The 17,188-nt window shown below is 56.1% G+C and overlaps 3 protein-coding genes across 3 annotated transcripts; 1 reads left to right on the forward strand and 2 right to left on the reverse strand.

The window, feature by feature from the left end:
- Positions 1 to 843: 843 nt before the first annotated feature.
- Positions 844 to 2,249, reverse strand: BESB_060190 (EF-1 guanine nucleotide exchange domain-containing protein; the record flags this gene model as incomplete). The annotated part of the gene is made up of 3 exons (XM_029364433.1): positions 844 to 1,044; positions 1,311 to 1,549; positions 1,952 to 2,249. The coding sequence occupies 3 exons, from the start codon at positions 2,247 to 2,249 to the stop codon at positions 844 to 846; spliced, it is 738 nt and encodes a 245-aa protein (XP_029219141.1).
- A 5,948-nt stretch (positions 2,250 to 8,197) lies between these two features.
- Positions 8,198 to 10,868, reverse strand: BESB_060200 (lipoic acid synthase LIPA; the record flags this gene model as incomplete). The annotated part of the gene is made up of 4 exons (XM_029364434.1): positions 8,198 to 8,731; positions 9,194 to 9,311; positions 9,761 to 9,978; positions 10,257 to 10,868. 4 exons carry the CDS (start codon positions 10,866 to 10,868, stop codon positions 8,198 to 8,200), a joined length of 1,482 nt encoding a protein of 493 aa, XP_029219142.1.
- Positions 10,869 to 12,803: 1,935 nt separating this feature from the next.
- BESB_060210 (uncharacterized protein) lies at positions 12,804 to 16,073 on the forward strand (the record flags this gene model as incomplete). Its single annotated transcript, XM_029364435.1, has 1 exon — positions 12,804 to 16,073. One exon carries the CDS (start codon positions 12,804 to 12,806, stop codon positions 16,071 to 16,073), a length of 3,270 nt encoding a protein of 1,089 aa, XP_029219143.1.
- Between the last annotated feature and the right edge of the window lie 1,115 nt (positions 16,074 to 17,188).

The following is a 17,188-nucleotide window of genomic DNA, read 5'->3' on the forward strand; positions in this document are numbered from 1 at the left end:
GTTTGTGTTGAGTTCATCCAGGCGGTGGCGGAAAAGCACAGCCAAGACACTCTTTTGTCGAGAGAATGCGGTGTAGGGGCGAGGGATTTTTTGTTCGCTCGACAGAACGCAACTTCAGGAAGGCATCACCGCGTCCCTCCGAGGAAGTTGCCAAATTGGCTTTCCGCGTTCTGCTTTATTACGCGAGTGCAACTGTCATCCATCCCGTTACCCGTAGTCGTCTCTCTCTTGTGACGGTTTGCCGTGTTCAATATACTGTGGATGACCACCGCAAAAATGAATCGAGCGTATAGAGGTCGGTGTCCCGCTTCCGGGATTCGAGTCGGTGACGCTTGGCCCTGCAGTGCCAGAAGCTCAACGAATGTAGTCGGTGCTTCTCGTGGCAGCGTCATCCATACGTGTCTAACTCGAGTCACAGAACATTTCTCAATTACCAATGTGACCAGACGTCTTGGGTTTCTGAACACGCTTCGTGTGGGGGGAACCTCTGTCTGATACACTCCCAGCTCTAAAAACCCCCAGAGACGGTTCTCCGCTGCAGCGCAGCAAGCCTTGCACCTGTATAACTGTAGCTAACTGGATCTATATAGCTGTGGCGCGTCGGTGTCCTGACTGGCAAAAGTCCCAAGATGCTGTCGCCAGACAACGCAAATCGATGAATCACGTGATGTCTCGCGGACTGTGTATAGCTTGCTTTATTACAGAAGGAGAAATACAAAGTCGTTTACTAACTCAGCAGAAAACAAACCAGGCATGGCGCGATATTTCGCTGTAGAAGCATTGATTGGTGGGAACCAGCTAAGTAACATCACACATTCTGCAAGCCAGAGTTGTTCGCCAAATTTAGAGCTTGTTGAACGAAACAATCTCTGCCGACTGGACGAGCCCATAGGTCTCGTCGTCTTCTTCCTCTTCATCCTCCTCCTCCTCGCCCTCCTGACGCTTCTTCAGCTTCTCGAGCTGCTCGGGTGTCATGCCAAGGGCCTCGATCTGGTCGACGATTTCGTTCGTGTTGACCACGTCATCCAGAATAGTGCAGCACAGCTGAGAATACACAAAAAACATGCACACATGAGTTCATCACGCCCAGATTACACACGCTGCAGTCATCGTCGTGCATGCATAGCAAACGCGGTAGCGATTCAAGCGTCGTCCCGTGCTGAGTCCCGGCTTCCCCAGAGTTGCCTATCCCCCAACGACCACGAAGCCGGTCCACGGCAGATTGCAAGGCCCGCCAGAAAGACCTAGTGCAAACAGTGCCCGCTACCTTAGCCCTAACTGTCTGTTCCGGCTCGCTTGCGGCGACGCACCTGCAGCTTGTAGAGACCGAAGGCAACGGGGACCTTCTTGACGGCCTCTCCCCATGTGACACCCTCGATCTTGATCTCCTTGCACAGCTTGCTGATCTCGTCGAGGCTGGTTTCCGCATCGGCGGGTTTCACTTCAATGACCAGAGAGGATTTGTTGATGACCTCCTTCTTCTTCTTGCCTGCTGCTTCCTTCTTCTTGGACTCGGCGAGCTTCTTCACCGCCTCCTTGTCGTCATCGCCTGCGTTGGGACAAGCACATTCCATACGGTGACAGCACCTCCATTCCTCCAGTGTCAATCCAGCATGTACAGAGGAAGCTGGGAACATATGAAAAACTCGCGGGCGATTTCAAAAAACAGAAAAGACGCATGTTTCCTCAGGAATAACATGTCGGTCAGGGGCAGTCGCAAAGCCTCTGTGCAGTCAGTAGTATTGCTAAAAAACTCGTCACACGTGAATCCGCAGAAACTGCCGGATTCCATCATTACAAAGTAGTTACAGAAGCACGACTACCGAGTACGATCCCAACATCAGCTTGCTGCAAGCTGCGTTCCCCCGATTATCGTGCGAAGGCAGCAAGCAACAACGGTCACCGTGGTCACCGTAGAAACTGGTCACGGATCGGGAGCTGTTTTGACGACCTGACTTACCGAAGAGATCGATGTCATCATCGTCATCCTCCTGCTTGGGCTTCTCCGCCTTGAGTTCACCCCGGGGCCACGCACCCTTCTGGATGGCAGAGAAGTGGGCGATGTGGCGGTACCACCGATTCGCATCAACGAACTTGGTCGCATTGGGAGCTCCGAGCAACTTCGAGAAAATGGTAACATCGTCCTGAGTGGCGTGATAGCCCGAGATGTACGACCGGGTCGCCAAATATTCATTCAGCTTCCCCACGCCGATGTCACTCTTGAGGTTTCCGAAATCAGGAACCACCATTGTATTGTGCTTGACGGAAAAGAGAGCTACACAAAATTCTTTACAAGATTCAGAGAGGAAGACAAAAGACCGACGGCGACAACCGACAGCACAGGGATGCAAATGACCACTAACGGACCAACCGAAAAGCGGGCTTGACAGAAATTGGAGACATAGAGGGCCGCACACAACCGACATCCCTCGTCTGGGCAAAAAAGCGCGGGATCGCTCATGCAACCTTGCGTAAAAACGCAACTGCCAAGCCTTCCCCAGTGAAGGGGCCGCGGAGACGAGGATGCACGGGGCTGATGCCACCCCCTATCATCCCGCCCCCTGCACGTTTACAGAAACGCTTGGGTGCAAAAAATGGGCGTAAGGCGACCGCCGTCTGCAGACTGGCACGCAGTACCGGCAAAAGATGCAGTTGCCGCGGCTCTGGACGTGCGGGAGTCGTGAAAGAACTCACACGAAACTAGAGAGAAAATCGGTGTCGTCAATCTGTTTTCGAGGCTGTCTCGATGGCCGTGGGCAGTGGCAGTGGGGAGTTCGCTGGAGCCCAGCATCTACGCTGGCGGGCGCTTTCTTTGGTAAGACAGCCCAGATCTCAACGCCGTTCCGTATCCAATTTGGGTTATTACGTCACATGACCTCGCCACTCACGGGTTAGTCAGTACTTTGTGCGGTATAAAGGAAATGTGAAGCGGAGTTCTAGGGCTGCTGCTGCTGCCGTGTATTTCCGCTTCTCTCATCCGGTTGTTCGTGCGTGGCAATCATTTTCAGCTGGGAGCCAAAACCGAAGCTGGCAAGGCTGCAGAATTATTTTCGCGCCCACAGCTTTCGAATTAACGGCTATTTTTGCCTCATAGCATCTTGTCCAGGCCTTTGGAGATGTCGCTTCTTGCGCTCCTCGTCAAGCCTAAAGTGCGCACGCGCGAACAAGACAGAATGGTAGAATTGTGCCACGGAGACACGCGCAGGAAACCCGACTCTTATTAGCACAGGATCTAGACTTGCACGAGTGTCTGGGGACACAGCAGCGAAAGTTGTGCTGGCCTCATGGTATGCTACTTGTACGGAGTGGAACAAAAGAATCGGACGGGTTACCATGTTTACTCCAGCCAGCCGGTCAGACGAGGAATCACAATCAACACCAGCCAGTTGGTGCTAGTCTATCTGGTGGACAATGCGGCGACGAAGCAGCGCACGACGGGAGCAACATGTGTGTTCCATCCTCAGATCCACACGGATATCGACTACCAGCATCTTTGTCGCTTTTTTCCTGGATCATCTGGACCGTGTTGTTGTACACGCACTCTCTACGAGTGACACATGGGGGTGTGGGCGGCCCTCCATTTGAAGCCGGAAACTGTCACTGGTGGAGATCAACGGAAGCTGTGAATTTGGTTGCAGTGCGACAAAACGGAAGAAGTGTACTGCCATCGTACACACAAGCCTGACGACGATTTGGAGGTATCATTTGATGACCGATTGCAAAACAGCGTTGGGGTGAGGCTGGTAGGCTGGGTAGTGAGTTGTAATCCGGGAGCCAGTGCAGGTCATTTGGGGTGGCGCATGAACAACCAGGGCCTCCCTTACAGCCCCACTGGAATGAAGGGGTGCTTCGACACGCGTTGCAGCCGTTCGTGGGACCCGGCGTGGAGGGAAAACCGTCGCCTCGGCAGCGAGCTCCACTCGGTCCAGGAACACTCTGTTTCCAGGAAATGGGAAAACTCTGACGCGGGTAGTGGAATCTGGCACTTGTCATTCTGAGTTTCAACTCTGTCCAGTTTACTGCAGCAGCTGCGGGACGAGTTGTTACCATCGGCATAGTGGGTTGGTCCATAAGATGGGCACGATAGACTACCACCTCGCGGGTTTTCAGTGAACGAATGGCCCAGCCGGCTCTGCAATAAACAGGTCTCGTAAAGAACCGCATATCTGGCTTGATAAGGGGTCGATGATAATTGTTTGGCTTTCGCGGTTGCAGTGGCCTTTATCTGAGACTCAGTGTCAAGTAGATTTGCATTCGGATCCGTGCCCTTTGCGTGCTGCCTGCCTTGATATAAAAAGTGATCGTAGTAAACTGTCATCCTAACGTCATACAGCCACAGCCAAAAAGGCGGCACGAGACGCTGCTTTGCTGAGCACATCAACGTGGGCTGTTTGACTCGTCTGAGATTCTGTTGATCTGCAGCCCAGGATGCTTGAGAGCGCGGTCTGCCCCTCAAAAGCAGTACCACCGTCCCAACAGCGTGAACCCGTATGTCTCTTTTCTTTCAGCAACGCTTGCTCAAAACCTCCATCGTGAGCAGCGGGAATATGTACGCCTGAACTCCCCACATGCTTGAAATTGGAAGGAGGGACTCCCGAGCACTGGCGGTTTCCCGGTCGCTGGCGAAAGCCGGTGTCCTCAGACTGCTCGGGCGACCGGGCGCACTTCCTCATTCTCTCAAGGCACGGAGGTTCCGGTGAGTACCACAAAAGGGGAAAACCATGACTCGGAGAACTCTCTTCTTGCTTCCACAGGAGCGTGGACTTATTTGAAAGTGGAGCATAGGTCTCTGTCAGATTCAAGGCAGGGTAAGGTGCCAGGTTCTCTGAGAAACCGCCAGCGGGTCCTCCGTCAGCTGCGTTCCACGTTTTGGCAGTTGTGTGCTGGCTTGGACGCGTAGTTGTCTTCTCTTGTCCGGTTCCGACTTCGTCGAAGCCTGGGATCGTTACCGCTTCCTCGGCGACTGTATTGCCTGTTTCTTCGGTAATATGTTTTTCTGGTTGTGGGCGACTTGGTTCACTTTCGTCTCCTTAGAAAGGGGTGCTGGTGCCTTCGTCTGTGTAGCAGGCTCTTACGAAATGATCCGGCATCACCCCAGTTCCGAATTCTTCGTCTCTGTTGCCTTCCCTTTGGATATGTAATGTCATCTCAGGAGTGTTGTAGTGATTATCCGTTTCTGTGCTCAATTCATCAGCGTTGTCGCCTTGAGAGAGGGGGTTGAACCGGAGCCAACCCTCGAGTAATAGTTGACAGGACCACGATCCGGTGCAATCCCTCCGCTGCTTGCTCTTTCTTCTACGTTTACTGGTGTCGACACTTCGCCGCGTTGTGCTGCGTTCTGCCCATCCTCGTCTTGAGTTACCGGAGAGTCAAGTGGTCGTGTGCTGCTAGCAGATGAGGTTGCCTTGAGGAGGTCATGTTCGTCCGATCGGGAAGAACTGAGGAGTTCTTGCGACCCCTAGTGAACTTCTTCGTATACCCTTTCATTCATTCAGTAGGGAAGGAAGCGATGCAGGGCGCAGTGTCCATCCTGGCATGTTGTCAGTTCGTCAGATGCCAAGATACTACACGATAACAGTCAACGACCTTGGAGTGTATCACGGAGTTCGGTCCATTTCTATTGTAGGTGCAATCGAGAAGGCGTAATGGGAGCAGGCTGTTTGTTACTTTGCATTGCTCCTCGCGTCCCTCTGGCGCACCACTAGCTCCAGTGAGGAGCGTCAGCATGGCGCTTGCCGTCTCCTGCTGGTGTCTACCGTTCACGCGTGGAAGCCCTACAACTTTTAATTCACCTTGCCCACTATGGTCCTCATCTTGTTCGTCTGTTATCGTGATAGGCGGATGGCTGAGGTTAAGGAATTTATGATCTGCACGACCACTGCAACCACTGTCTTCGCGTTTGCAGACAGCCCACAATACACTTGCGAGTCTCTGCCGCTGACGTGGCGAAACGCACCGGTTCTTCCCCCGCAGTTGAAGACGCCTCTCGCACGCTCCTTAATATAGATATCTCTGTCAGCACCTCTGCTTTTGTTTGATGGAGAACAATCTGCTCAAGGTCGAGGCGGGCGCCGTCTTGCTGTTTAAAGTTCCGCCTGCTCGATATGACGGAACTTCTCCTCGAATTTGCGCAATGGCATGGCTACGGCCTGTTGCATTTCTTTTCTTATACGAGGAGCAAAACAAACGGTTTGTCCGATGGCAACTGAGCGCTCCCTGCCACATGATCCAACGCGATCGTGGCACTTTTAGTTTGCCCATTTCGGTCTGAGAAACTCATTCCATGCTGATCCTCCCTGCGTGTATTCGTTGCCTGAGTTACTTTCGTTCGCCCGGATTTGCTAGTTACAGCTGGATCAACGTTCCGTTCCTGGCTGATCTTTTTCTCGATCTCACGTTTTTTCACCATATTAGTGCCCTTCGGCTTGTTTTTCGCGATCAAGCCAGCCGTGGCGCTCCCTGCTTGTGTGCCCATATTGTTGAACGACTTGCCGAGCCTGCACAGCGATTCTGCTGTTGCCCACCAGTTCGGGGCGAGTGCGTCAACCTCAGTCTACTTTTTTGTAAGACGACACCTGCTCAGACAGCGCACTCTAGTCCTGTTATTAGAGGTTACACACAGAGGAGGCACAGATAGCTAAGTTGGAGAAGTTGGTTTGTCAGCCGGAGTATCCCCAAGCGATGGTAACGAATGCAGCACCGGAAGCCTCCTGCACATTCCCAAAACCTGCACACACAAAGGTTGACTCCTGGGGCCCGCCCAGTCGCCAGCGCTATCCGGGGTGGAGGGAGAGCCGTTTCCTTCTACCGGTGAGACCCCAAAACAGTATGTTTTGCGCCACCACGCAAACAATGGCGCTCTGTAATAGTGAAATTTGGGTGATGAGTCTCCACATCTTAAATGTGGCGATATGTCGAATTTCTATGGTCACTGAATTTAAGGAGAGATGCGTTCGGATTACTTCAGTCGGCTACCCGTGGAGCGGGGCCGAGTCGCAAACCTTCAACAGCGATATGAAGTCGCAAAACCCGCTCGCGCACCGCAGCCCCGAGGATTGAAACTGCCCTCTCGTACGGAGTCTAAAGTGGCGAGGTTTGAGTTCGGCCCCGCATATGTCCCCCGCACCTACGTTGTGGACGGACAGTCGTTACAGGCGCTGCAGCAGCACAACAACGCATATTTGAAACGGCGTTGAAACCTGTTTCTGGTGCACGTCTGTGCTCTTCTTCCGGTGCCAGAGTTGTCGCCGGAGACGTATTTGACGGAGAATGTGCGCCCGCTGCAAACATATATGACAGATCGACTCCGTCGAAGCCGTCGCGTCCCGAGAGATTCGATAGCTTAACGGTACCTAACACATACTGTATGCCAGATCTGTTGTTGGATGCGGAATACCGCTGAAAGCCACAATACTGCCTATCCTGCTGAGTGCCGACCGTGCAAAAGCCGTTTTTGCAACTAGCAGTCTGCGGCCGCCCAGGCAGCTAGGGAAGCTAACACAAACGTCATAGAGGTATGAGACTAGCAAACTTCGCAGGAGCCCAAAGCTCGCGCGGGGGTCACTAAATGAGTTTGGACAGCACACGGCACAACCGAGTTCCACAGCACTGCCATTGCATCCGTCTCCATGCTATCGGCCACGCTCTGGAATGGGTACCGCTATAGTTTGCGGCTGTGCCAGTGCCCAATACCCGTGATGGCCTGTCCGTGCTTCTTGTCTCGACACAGAAAACCCGTAGACTAAAGAGAAAGCCAACGCGAGAAGTGTGCCGCATGCAAATGACCGGCCCACTGCGGGCTGAAGGAGAAAGCACGAGCACTCGCCAGTGCTTCTTGTTCGCACCTCAGATGTGTTTGACTGCAGGTTCACACGAAACGACGTGAACATAAACGACTCTATACAAACCAATACTCAGACTGCTTGAAAGCACAGCGCTATTAGGCGTGTGCGGAGTACCCTGTATTCGTATCCCCCCGGAGACGACCTATATTGGATCCGCATCGGCCCCCGGCTTGTGTGGGTGTGTCCAAGGACCAGACGCCTTACAGCATCGGGAAAACAGCAACGTGCAAGCGCTTAAAATACACTGCAGCATGCAACGCGTCTGTTGATTCACTTCTCCCGACAATGTTTGGGCGTAAGAAACACGACTAACCGGAAGGAGAAACTCTCCCGTACGATTCCCCTCACTATCGTCATTCTGCCCCGAATGTGGTTGTCTCCCCTTTGAGCGTGCCTACGTCGGCCTCGAGCTTGACCTCTTTCACCGTGTCGCCGTAGCCCTTCTTCCTCGCGTCATCAATCAGATGCTTCATGAAATATTCACCGGCCTTATATGAGGACCGCACCAGAGGGCCGCTTGCAACGTATTTGAATCCCATGCCTTCCGCAAGCTCTTGGTAGCGTCGAAACTTCTCGGGAGTGACATACTCAACGACCCCCAGCTGTTGTTTCGTGGGCCGCAGGTACTGGCCCAGGGTCACGACATCGACGTTGTGAGCTCGGAGATCCCGGAGAGTCTCAACGACTTCTTCTTCGGTTTCCCCCAGACCCACCATTATCGACGATTTTGTGAACACTGAGGGATTGAACTTTTTCGCAGCCTGAAGCACCCGCAGGGACTGGTCGTATTTTGCTCGCTTGTCGCGAACGTATGGCGTCAAACGGCGAACCGTCTCGATATTGTGGGCGTAGACATCTAGTCCGGACTGAGCAAGCGTGCGAACGGACTGTAGCAACACAGAAAGAGAGGGAAAAACAGTGCCGCTCGTTCCAAACTGATCAGGAAGCCTCGACAAGAATGAGGTATCCGCTGCAGTTGTCGCCACACCAATGTGGAAGACCTACGCAGAACCCGTGCAGGAAAAAAGCTAAAAGGCTGAAAGCATACCGGAGAGCGGCAAACGAACAAGTGCTGCACGACGACAGCGAAAAAAATCTAATACCAGATATTTAATGCGATCGAGTATTGACCTGCTGTCTCCCTACGGGTAGCCTGAGTGCCGGTGGTCAGACTACGCGCAGCACGTGGTCCTGAAAACGGAGGCGAGGCTTCTTCTGCATCCTACTCTGGATGTCGGTTTCATCTTCAGTGGACTTTTGCAAGCCGAAGGCAGCACAGCGGCTCCACCCCGAGGAAACTGCAAACGAGGTGGCAGTCGGAAGCACACTGGCGAGCAGTCAAGACTCACCCCTTCCATCCCCTGGAAGTCGGAGACCAAGCACTCGACGAGCATCGAAGGCTTGACTTTCTTCACCAGCTGAACTGTTCGAGCGAAGTGCGCGGCACCGCCGTCAGGCATGTCGTCTCTGCAAAAAACCACATAAGAATGCCAAATGCCGGCACTCAGGGCCCACTTTTCTGTCCAGCCACTGACAGGACCGCAGAGTGAGTGGGGCAGCGATGCTCGTTTCACAAAAACAGAGCGCAACTAAATGTTTTCTCCGGTCCGAGGGTGGGACTGGGCGTCGATGTGCACGTTGGAAACGGATGCTCACTCTGTCTGAGGCTGAATACACGCCATCCGAGCTGCGTATCGTGGCCTCTGGAAACTGGCCCGAGGCCAGGCTTTCTCTTCAGCGTGTTTTTCCAGAGCGCCATCCACTGATGCACGTTTCCTCCCCCCGCGACGGACGCCTACCACACGGCGGCTGCCGTATGTCAGACATCGCTTCGTCTATCTGGTTGTGCTGTTCGCTGCGACTCTTCGGGGTTTTCCCCTCTTTCTGGTGTCGCAACCACGTGCGCGAGGCCTCACCTGTCGACGCTGGTCATGACGACGTAGTCGATATCCCACTTGGCAACGGCGTCGGCAACTTTTTCGGGCTCTTGCGGATCGGGTGGGGGGGGCTTGCTGGACGTTTTGATCGCGCAGAAGCGACAGCCTCGCGTGCACGTGTCGCCCAGAAGAATGAGCGTCGCAGTGCCCCCGTTCCAACACTCGCCGATGTTTGGGCACTTGGCTTCCTCGCATACCTGCAAAAGGTGCAGCCGGACGCTTGACAACGTTCGCGTCAAAAGAAGCGCAACAGCCGAGAAGAGAGCCGTGCGATGCGCGAGCGGTCTGACTCGCCACCCGCGGAAGGCACCAACGCGGACACACAGCCACTTCGAACGTCTACACAGCCGCGTTTCTGCGACGCCTTCCTTTCGCAAGCTTCCACGTCTGTTGCATCTCAAGTTTCCGCTTCGACGCACGGGCACTGCACCGCCTCTGAGTCCTCCCCACCTCTGCGCCGTCTGCCTCGTCTCACCGTGTGAAGTTGCAGGCCGCGGATTTGCCTCTGCAGCTGCTGGTAGCGCGACTCCTCAGCGCCGCGGGCAGCGGCCTGCGGGGCGGGCACGTGGAACCAGTCGGGCCGAGGCCCTGCGGTTGTTTCGCCGACGCGAGGAGTGACTCCGCCCTTCTTTCCGCTCGGCGCTGCGTTCCCGAGGTCGCCAGCGGCAGCCGCATTCGCTATTGGGGCGCACGTGCTCCCTCTGGAGCCGCAGCATTCAGCAAAGAGTGCCTGGCGGCCTCCATGAGGAGATAGGGCCTCTTCAGCAGAGCTGGCCGCGCGCCGGCGCAGAGGGCGCAGCGGCGACGAAGCTGCCGGGGCAGGAGAGTGCGACGACTGAGACAGGAACGAAGAGACTGAGACAAAGCCTGGAGAGGGCGGAGGCGAGTGAGACGGCGAAACGAGCTCGAAAGAGGAAAACGAAGAGAACTGGGGAGAGACAGAGGGAGGAGCTACCACAGTCTCCGACGGCGAGCCGACTGCGGGTGCGCGCGGAGAGAGCGCCGAGCTGTGGGAAGTTCGCAGGAAACCCGCAGCCAACGTTGCACAGAGAGGCAGAGTGAGACAACAAACAAATAGAGACCTCATGGTGGGAGCATCTGCGAAATGAGGACTGCACTTTGGGGCCGGCGCACTCGCGGAAAAGCTGTGTGCTTGAGCGTGTCCAAACGCGCCTCACGTCAACCTCGCCAGTTGCTCTCTCTTTCCGGCATTTTTCGAGTTCCGATGAGCAAGCGAGAGCCCCCCAGACACTTGGACGAGGTGGCAGGCGGGGGGAAAGGCCTCCTTGCTCAATGTGTCAGAGTCCCGAAGAAGGCTGGCGCTGGTGAATCAGTGCCTTCGGGGTTCTAGAGTGTATCTGAGCCTATATATCACACGCAAATACTCGCCGCTCCTGCGGGAAGCGAAAAAACAGACGACACTGACGGCTCCCTGCGCGAGCCTGAGAGGGTCCAGGGAGACGTGGGTGGCGAACGAACACATGGGTGGTTCTGGGTCAGCAGCATATTCTTCGCTTGTGAGCAATGACTCTGCAGACATACACGTGGCTTCAGATGCCGGAAGACAAGCAAACATAACAGCGCGGGACCAGACACGTCCGCACACCCCGCGGCAGCAGCAACACACGACTTTAAAACAATCATGCAAAGAAAAGAGGCGAATCAAAAGATACAGAGATAATCCGCCTACAGAATCAACAAACCCTGCCAACTCTGCGTGCGGAAAAATAGAGGAAAGGGGTTCCCGAAAGACGAGATGAGCCACGACACGGTCACCGATGCTGTCGCGCGCGCGCGGCGGTCCCCGGCCCTCGCCAGAGGACTCGATCAGGCGACAGAGAAATGAAATTTGCGTCAGTGACGACGGCGCCGAGATACACGGAAGACTAGGAAACACTAGACGACTCGCGGAAAACCTCGCCTTCTATATCTTGCGCACTTTGTTGGTGGGCAGGTTGCTGGCGAGCCCGTTTCTCTTCGCGCGGTCTTCGGCCTCGAATGCATGCGGGTCCTGCGCGGCATGCGAGAAGGGCGGCGCAGCGAAGGGACCCCGTTGCCGGAACTCTGCGAGTCGATGAAACTATTGAACGAACGACGTCTCTAGGCAGGATTTCGGAAGGAACGCATTCTCGATATGTTCATCGGCCCTCCCTTCCTCTGCAGGAGCAAGAAGGCCTACAGCCGTCAGCAACAAGATCTCGAGCGACGAGCAGTGTCTCCTCGCACGAGCTCACGAGGAGGACACGGGTGTGTGTCTTCCACACGTATCGCGGTCTTGGAACGCTGGCGCTGATTTGCAAATTCGTACGTACCAAGACAAATGCTGAAGTGAGCGTTGGGGACGAACTGAGGGCCGGATTCGACTGGCGTCCGTAGGGTTCCTCCAGCGAGCACTTGCTAGCGTTTTTCTCCGCCAGAACGTCGTGATTCTTTGGTGCAACTTTCTGGCCTTCGTACGCTGTTTCGCATAGGAGCTGTAGGCTCTCGCGACTGAGAGACTTGACCGCATTTTCGTTTTTCGTCTCCTTGCCGCTAGTTGTGCGGCGTGATGCGTGTCTCGATTGCCACAACTTTTTTGCTCGGGCAATTCGTTTTGCCTTTTTTCGTATTTACCGCCTTCCTCAGCAGCTGGCTTCTCTAGCATTTACTGGCGCGACGCCACGGGGCATTCCAGAGGAGGCGCAGTATCCCGGTCATTAAACCTGTTCCTAGCATCTGACATTCCTTAATTTGTGTCTATGCCCCGAATACCTGGAGGGCCGCTGCCTAACTGCGCGGCCAGGTCTCGCTTCGACTGCAAGGCGCAGAGCCGCGGGTAGCTGTCTGCTTTTTGCATTTTCACCCCCCTATTTTGTTTGTTTTCCGGCCCTTTTTGGCCAGTTTTCGATCGGCTTTTCGTAGCTTCAGCCCTCCGACTGTACGCAGGCTGCGTGTGGGGGGTACGAGTGTTCAAGTCTGTGCGCGGCGCTCTCTCCGGCGTTCCTTGGTCGGCCGCCTTGTTCAGCGGTGAAGAGCTTCCCCCATGGGGAATCTCCAGGGCAGCAACAGGAAGCCTGCGGCGCTGGACGACTACTCCACAACGTTGTCTGCTGCGCGTGAAGGGTGGGAGACGGCTGAGCGGGACGAGGCGTGCCGATTTATGTCTCTTGTGGCGCCCATAACCGACGGGGTCGAGTTCCCCTACGACAACAAACCCGAGCACGGCTCCTTTGTGAACTTGCAAGGTCTCCACATTCATACATACATATGGTATCCTGCGATAAAGAACCACAGCAGAGGCGACCCGACGCTGGCGGACGCCGCTGGCGGCGCCTCGGCTCTTCTGCGCAACGGGTCCGCATCGCATGCTCGGGCAGCCTCTCCTGCGAAGGCAGACAGGCCGGTGTCGCCGTTCTCCGGTCAAGACAAACTGCAGAGGGAGCAGCAGCGAGCCGCCAGCACCGCTGTGAGTTATTTCGCGTCTCGCTCTGGCGCGACTGCATGCGCCTTTCAGCGCGCCTTCTCGGCGAGCGGCGGCGCGTCGTTCACGAAATCGGCGCCGAGTGCCTCGCCGGCCGGCCCGCCGCTGGATCAGGTTTTGCTTGACAAGGCCGACGCTGCCTCGGCTTGCCGAGGCGTCGTCATCCTGCTCCATGGGTACTGCAATCATTCTCGCCTAGCCTGGCTCTCCAAGCAGTTGCCGCACGACCATGCACGCAGGGACCCCACAGTCGTCGGCTACGGAATCCATTCGACTGCCTCCGCGCCTCGATCGGCCTCCTCGAAATTCTCAACGGGGGAGGCCCAGCAGCGTCGCACGCCCGCGACAGCGGGGCATGGGGGCTCGGCTGTGTCAGGTGCAAACGCATGCGCGGAAAACAAGCCTGGAAAGGGAAAGACAGCGGAGGATGGGGCCTCTCGGCGAACTCAGGACGAGGTGGATAGACGGGTGCCGTCGAAGTTGAGCATCCATGCTGAAGAAAGTGGAAACGGAGACGGCGACACAGGGCACCTGAGTGAGGCGCTCTCAGACCAGCACGCCTCTGCAGCGTGGCACATCCACTATCGAGGGAGCTGGGTGGAAGCACTGAACAAAGCAGGATTCATCGTCGCGGCCATGGACTTCCAGGGCCACGGCTTTTCGCAAGGGTGGCAGGGGAAGCGGGCCAGTGTAAACCGTCTGGATGACTTTGCACTCGATGTCATTCAGTTCACTGCCATCGTGCGGCGCCGCTGCCAGTACCTCCGCGCGGTGTATAGACACCACTGCAGCCAAGGATGCGGAAGAGAGACGAACTCAGGGGACAGTCATTCCGAAGGGGATAAACGAGCAGATGCCGAGACAGCAAAGGAAGCGGCGACTCCAGGTCACGAGACGAAGGCGACCGACGCCACACGGGAAGACCACGCCCACGAACGCGACAGGGGAGTCGATGAGGACGGCAATGTGCCGGTCTTCCTCGTAGGGCTTTCTCTGGGCGGATGGGTCGCGGCAAGGACCGTTCAACTTCTTGGCGACGCTAAGGCTCTCGCCTCGCTCTCGTCGGTATGTGACCTGAATGCCCCCCTCCCTCCCCTCCCCGGCTTTTCGGGAAAGACGCCAGAAACGCGTGATTCTTCGCCTTCTGTCGGTGCCTCTCGGCCGTCGCCCACTTTCGGCAGCGTGTCTGGCTGCGTTCTTCTTTCTCCCATGCTCGACCTCTCCTTCGTTAAGGCTGCATCGAAGTATCATATCTACCGTCCTGTCCTCGGCCGCCTGGCGGAGTGGACGCCAAACATGGTTGTTTCCCGGCCGCACCCGAATTTGCAGTATCCATACTTGGAGGCCTACATGCAGAGAGACAAATACACGTACAAGGGCGGCTCGCGCGTCCGCATGGTCAGAGAAATGTTTGAGGGCACTGAAGCAATTCTTCAGCCGGAGTGCCTCTCGCTAGTATCGGAGACCACCTGCGGAGCCCTGCTCATCATCCATAATCTTTTGGACGACACCTGCGGTCTGGAGGGCAGTCTGCGGTTCTTTCACGGAGTCGACAGGGTCAGCGATAAAATCTTCTTGGCCGTAAACGCGCACGTGGCTGGCTCGCCCGCAGCCGGAAAGGCTCGGTGCCCTTCGAGGCTCGCAAACGACAGCCAGGGGCGATCTGTAGGCATATACGAGGCGGAGGACGTGCTGCTGGCTACCCCGGCGGCCACGGCGCTTGAACAGGAAGCTGCGTTACTGCATGCGCGCCAAGGGGCGGGCCAGGGGCATGGCAGTGCTGATGAGCGCGAGGCTGTACACGGCAGCGAGTGCCGTGGAGGCGGCGTGAGAGAATGCGCCGAACAGCAAACCGAGAGGCAGCAGAACGGGGTACATTATCAAGAGAGTGAGTCTCCGAAGCCCCACTCGCAGGAACAGCCCCGAGAACTGGCAAGGGCGCCGAAAGACGGGTCGGGCGGGAAGGAGCCTCGAAGCGAGGAGGCGGAGAGCCAAGGCAGGGCGGGGGACTGCACCCACGAGCTGCAGAGGACGCTCCCTGAGGCAGTCACCTCGACTGAAGGCGAAGAACGCGAGGTTGAGAGACTTGACAAGGAACAACCGGCGGAAGTAGAAACGACGAGCCGACGAGGTAAAGAGATCGAGGAGTGTGGAAGTGCTGAGGAGTGCCCTCAGCTGAAGACAGGGGACAGAGCCCCGGTGCCGGAGCGGAGCCCAGGCGAGATGGGAGTCGACGCCCTGGGCGACGAAAAGCACGAGGATAGGGAAACGACCGTGGACGGCGGAGAAGCCTCGCACGCGCAGCCGAGGAGGAGGGCTCTGCTCTCCTATGACGAAGAGGGCTCGAGGGTGGCAACTGAAAGTGACCGCAGCCCCCGAGCGTGCCGCGTGAGCCAGTCGCTCGCCATGTCAACGTCGGTGGACTCCCGTCCATCCGCAGGCGACTCAAAAAACGAAGCAAGTGGCGCGTTTTCTCTGCAGGAGGTGGCGTGGCCATTCCACTCTGCGTCTTCCGGTGTTCAAAGCGTTGCCACTGAACCCGAAGGGCCGCGCGTTCTACCGAAGAATTTGTATGTCGAGTGCAATGTGGAAGCCTCACTACTGGAGAAAGTACGGGCATACGCCGACCCGCAGCTCCATGGCTTAGATTTACATCATTCCCTTCCATCCGAACCCGATGGCGAAATGATCCTTCGTCGCGTCATGCAGTGGCTCCTTCAGCATGCGCCAGACGAGCTGCATCGCGGACAGGAGGGCGCGCAGAACGAGCGACAGGGGTTGCTGCGCGGGGGCCACGAAACTGGATGTGCGGCTGCGTCTCGAGCCCCATGAAGGTGACACCGACGCCGAACATCGGAGGCCAGCGCTGTGGTACGAAGATCCAAAAGGGCACAAGAGTTCTAAGCTGAAGGATGTGCGGCTGGGGCGCAGAATACTGGGGTGAGGGGGAGGGTTGTTACAGCACGAGACAGGGAGCGGCTGACTCCCTTGAAAGGCTGAGAGGACAGCTGATGCGGTGATGCTGAACAATGCAATTTGCCGATGCGTGGAGCAGAGAGCCCGGGAGGCAGGCCGTGAGGTGAAGTTCACGCTTCGCACTTCATGATATATTCAGACATAAGCGATGAACAGTGTGTGCCTGCTCAATCTCCTTCGTACACACATATTGTTTACCGTTGCATGAGTGCCGTCGTTTCCATGGAAAAGACTTGCACTAGCATTCCGTGTTCTGGAATTGCTGAGTTTGAACCTGGGCGTACGCTCAGCGGATGCGTCGCAGCTGCGGCGCCGCCTCAGTTGAGCCGCGCTTGACACGCTGAACTGGTCGTGATAATGTGCACTTTCTGCTCGCTCCCCCGATTTCGCTGAGCGGTGTGGATAAAACAGGATAGAACCAAGTCGTCAAGGGTTAACGAGGACTGCGATATCCTCTCATTCATGACCATCGACACAGCAATCCCGATGCGATACATAGGCAGGCTTGCTTGGATGGTGCTCCGAGTACGCGGGTATTTATCTGTATCACCGCTCGCCTGAGCATTCACCCGGTATGCAGCGTCTGGCACGTGAATCTGCAGTATTGAGGAACGAACCTCATCGTGATACGCGATTTGTGGCTAGCCGATAATCTCGAATGAGAACCTGTAGGGGCAGTGTTACTCATACCAGCCTCGACCAATGAGATGATGACCGATGAAAACCTGGGTGCCTTCGTGGCAATCAATGCTGCTGCCGCCGGCCCTTCACTGGAGAGGCGCCTGGTACATTTGATGTCGAACATGGAAAGAAGCCGGAGACAAATGTGCCGAGGGGCTACCTTACTGGCAGACCCTTTTTCCTTTCTTTGGGCCGCTATTTGGTGGGGGCGACCACGATCGCCATGTCTAAGCTAAACGAAACAAACGCGGTGTATCGTGCAGGATGTGCCCAGACCCGGTGTTGCCTGA

Source organism: Besnoitia besnoiti, chromosome V, assembly GCF_002563875.1.
Source record: "Besnoitia besnoiti strain Bb-Ger1 chromosome V, whole genome shotgun sequence".
Classification (NCBI taxonomy): domain Eukaryota; phylum Apicomplexa; class Conoidasida; order Eucoccidiorida; family Sarcocystidae; genus Besnoitia; species Besnoitia besnoiti.